The sequence below is a fragment of the Caenorhabditis briggsae genome (genome assembly GCF_000004555.2).
Source record: "Caenorhabditis briggsae complete genome, chrX, whole genome shotgun sequence".
Taxonomy (NCBI): Eukaryota; Metazoa; Nematoda; class Chromadorea; order Rhabditida; family Rhabditidae; genus Caenorhabditis; species Caenorhabditis briggsae.
The window spans coordinates 2281701-2284552 of NC_013491.2; the positions used below are offsets into that span (position 1 = coordinate 2281701).

At 42.1% G+C, this 2852-nt stretch overlaps 1 protein-coding gene across 1 annotated transcript; it reads left to right on the forward strand.

Annotated features, from left to right (window-relative positions):
• Window positions 1-1071: 1071 nt before the first annotated feature.
• Window positions 1072-1975, forward strand: CBG16086 (the record flags this gene model as incomplete). Its single annotated transcript, XM_002643404.1, has 2 exons — window positions 1072-1677; window positions 1739-1975. The coding sequence occupies 2 exons, from the start codon at window positions 1072-1074 to the stop codon at window positions 1973-1975; spliced, it is 843 nt and encodes a 280-aa protein (XP_002643450.1).
• Between the last annotated feature and the right edge of the window lie 877 nt (window positions 1976-2852).

Below are 2852 nucleotides of genomic sequence, written 5' to 3' on the forward strand. Positions count from 1 at the left end.
ACAGTCGAACTGTTTTCCCTCTTTTACTCTATCCTATTTCTTCTATCCCCTACAAGTTTGTTTGGCTCACCAGTTTCACTCCGCTAGAGGCTCCATGAGCTTACTGTAGCCTGATGGACCAGTCTAGAGGTTGTGAACTAACTTTGCACTTACATTAATGTGTTCATTGTCTCGATAGACCTTCGTTAAAGGAGATGCCCACTTTTTCCACTTTTTAAGATGAATTACCTTGTTTTTGGTGGCCTAACTTTTTCGATAGAACCTGTTCGAAAACCGTGACCTAACTTTTCATATGTGCCACTACCAAGGGGCCTTTTATCTACATGACAATACACAGTTTTAAGTTTTGCACTCATACTTACAATGGACAGTCTTATTGATTTTTAAACAGAAAATCAATCGTGTGTCTGCGTCGTCTGTTTGGGTGTTTTTCATTCTCCATTTATTATTTCTGTCATCCTATCCAATTGTTGTGCTCCCAAATACAATAGATCGGTTTTAGACTGTCAAACTGTTCGCCCCGATCAATTGCTTAATTTTGTACTAAATGAAACAGCGCAGAAAATTTAGGCAGCTGTTTGCAAAGATTATTACGCCTTTTCAAATTTAAATGTTCAATTTTTCTCTTTAACAAAAAAAACATTTTAAAGGAGGCCAGACACCAAAAAACAAGTTTCCCTGATAATTTGCATAGAGAACCCCCATGAGGGGTTGAACTCATGACAGGCAGCTCAGGGGTACAGCGCCGCTACCGGCTGAGCTACGGGGGCGCGAAGGCGCCTGACGACCGATGGTCTACATAAGCGCGGCGCGATTTCTTCCCCCGAACTGTCCCCCGGAATTTTTGCTGTCTCGCCTCCTTTAAATCACTTTTTTCTCTCCGTCTTACCCTTTCGATGGTCTTCAGCATTTATACATACCGTAAAACCTATTTGGTAGTCTAACATTTTAATAGAGTCTTGTTGAAGTTGTTGGTCTATTTTCTTGTCTTACCATGTACCTGCCACATTCTGTGCCTGTTTTCTGTATTCGCCATTTTCTAGGTGTGAATTCCCAGCGAAAAAGTTAAAAATGCAACAGCATATCGATCTTCAAGACAACGTCGAGAGATCCATGGAACGCCCACACCAGGAAGGAGGTGACGAAGTGGCTCAAGATGCTCAGGACCTTCAGAATTTTCGAAACGAGGCAGCGGACGATGGGCAAGGTCAAGATGAAGCTGATGAGTTTGAATATGATGAGGCAAACGGAGCACTGCCAGATTGGGAATATCTGAATGCTCATCTCCCGCAAAATTTTTTAAACGGGGTTCAAAAAGTTCCAATTGCTCTTGCTCCAAGAATGGAAGTCGAAGTGGGACCAATAATTGAAGTAGAAATTCCCCAAGATATTTATCAGAATGTCGGAGTTCCAGCTCAACCAGAGCTCATTGTCTATGAGCTCCAGGATCGTCCGATAGAGTTCCAAAATGACGACCATGCTCCGGGACCGATTCCACTCCGGCGAGTCAGAACCACGATGGCAGAGATCAGCGACATATGTGGTCGTCTTAAGGGATCTCACGACACTGGATTCGTGAGTAAAGATCAACTCCTAGAGTATAGAGTTCATGATCCGGAGACTCGAGAGCCCTTGGTTCTTCCTTTCAATGGATCCACGAATATGAGAAACTGGTCGGTAAGTAGTTTGTTATTCTCTTTTTCGAATTCAATTTTTTTAAAACTTCACCATTTTTCAGCGGTGCCAAGTACAAGAGTTCCTCAGCCAAATCGTCTTTCCCGACGCCGCACAGTCGATCGCAAGAAGATGTCCAAATGAATCTGAACTTGAGATGTTCGAAGCCAAAACAGTTCAATTTTTTGAAGAGCTCAACTCCCTGGCCACACATAAAGATCAGAAAATACAATGGCGAGAGTATAAAAAAATTGCAAGAGAAGTTGGAGAAGTGAGAAGAGTCCAACTTATGGGAAATTAAATTAAGCCATTCGAATTTCAATATTTTCCTTGTTTTTTTGATTTTTCCTTATGGGTTCCTTTTTTTGTGATATTCATCAAGTCAACGTTATGTATTCAATAAAAACTTATTATGAAAACAAACTTCTACATGTTCTTTAAAAAAGTAGTCAAAATTTTAAGTTTTGAACCGATTTCTGGCCTTTTTTGGAGCAATCTAGTCTTTTTTGGAGCCAATTCCTCAAAGGGAGGTTCAAAATGCTTTGCTTCTTTTTCAGACGATGTGATGAGAGACCACGGCCGAAGTAGTCAAAAATTAAGTGAATCTGAAGGCAATAGAGAAGTATGGGAGCGTCTAGGACAGCTTTTGTAGTTTGTAGTCAGAGCTCTTCTAACTGTATGCGTCCACTCCCTCGCTTCCTCTACGACTCTCACTCTCTCATTCACTTAATTAGATAATCCTTAATCAGCCGATCTTTAATCAGCCGTCACCTCTGGCAATCAATGAAAATGTCATAATACGATCTCATTAGTTACCAGCTTTCTGTTTGCCGCGCCTCCGGCGTTTCACAATTGAAGCATTTTCAATTATTCGTCGCTCCACTCCTCACTTTTCAATTTTTCCTTCTCACGCTGTAGAACATCTACGCCCTCCCTCCCCTCTCCTGGTATGGGCCTCATGGCGCAGCTGTGTGCGTGCGCGGCTATTGTGCGGAAGTCCGCGGGTTCGGTTTTGGTGGCAGCCAACCTTTCATTTAAAAACCAAAAACCGGACAGCTAGGACCAACAGACGCGTCTAGCGTCCACCTAATTAGCTCATTTTTAATTAGCTCATCCTTAATCAGCCGATCGTTAATTAGCCGTCACCTCTGGAAATCAATGAAAACGTCATAATACGA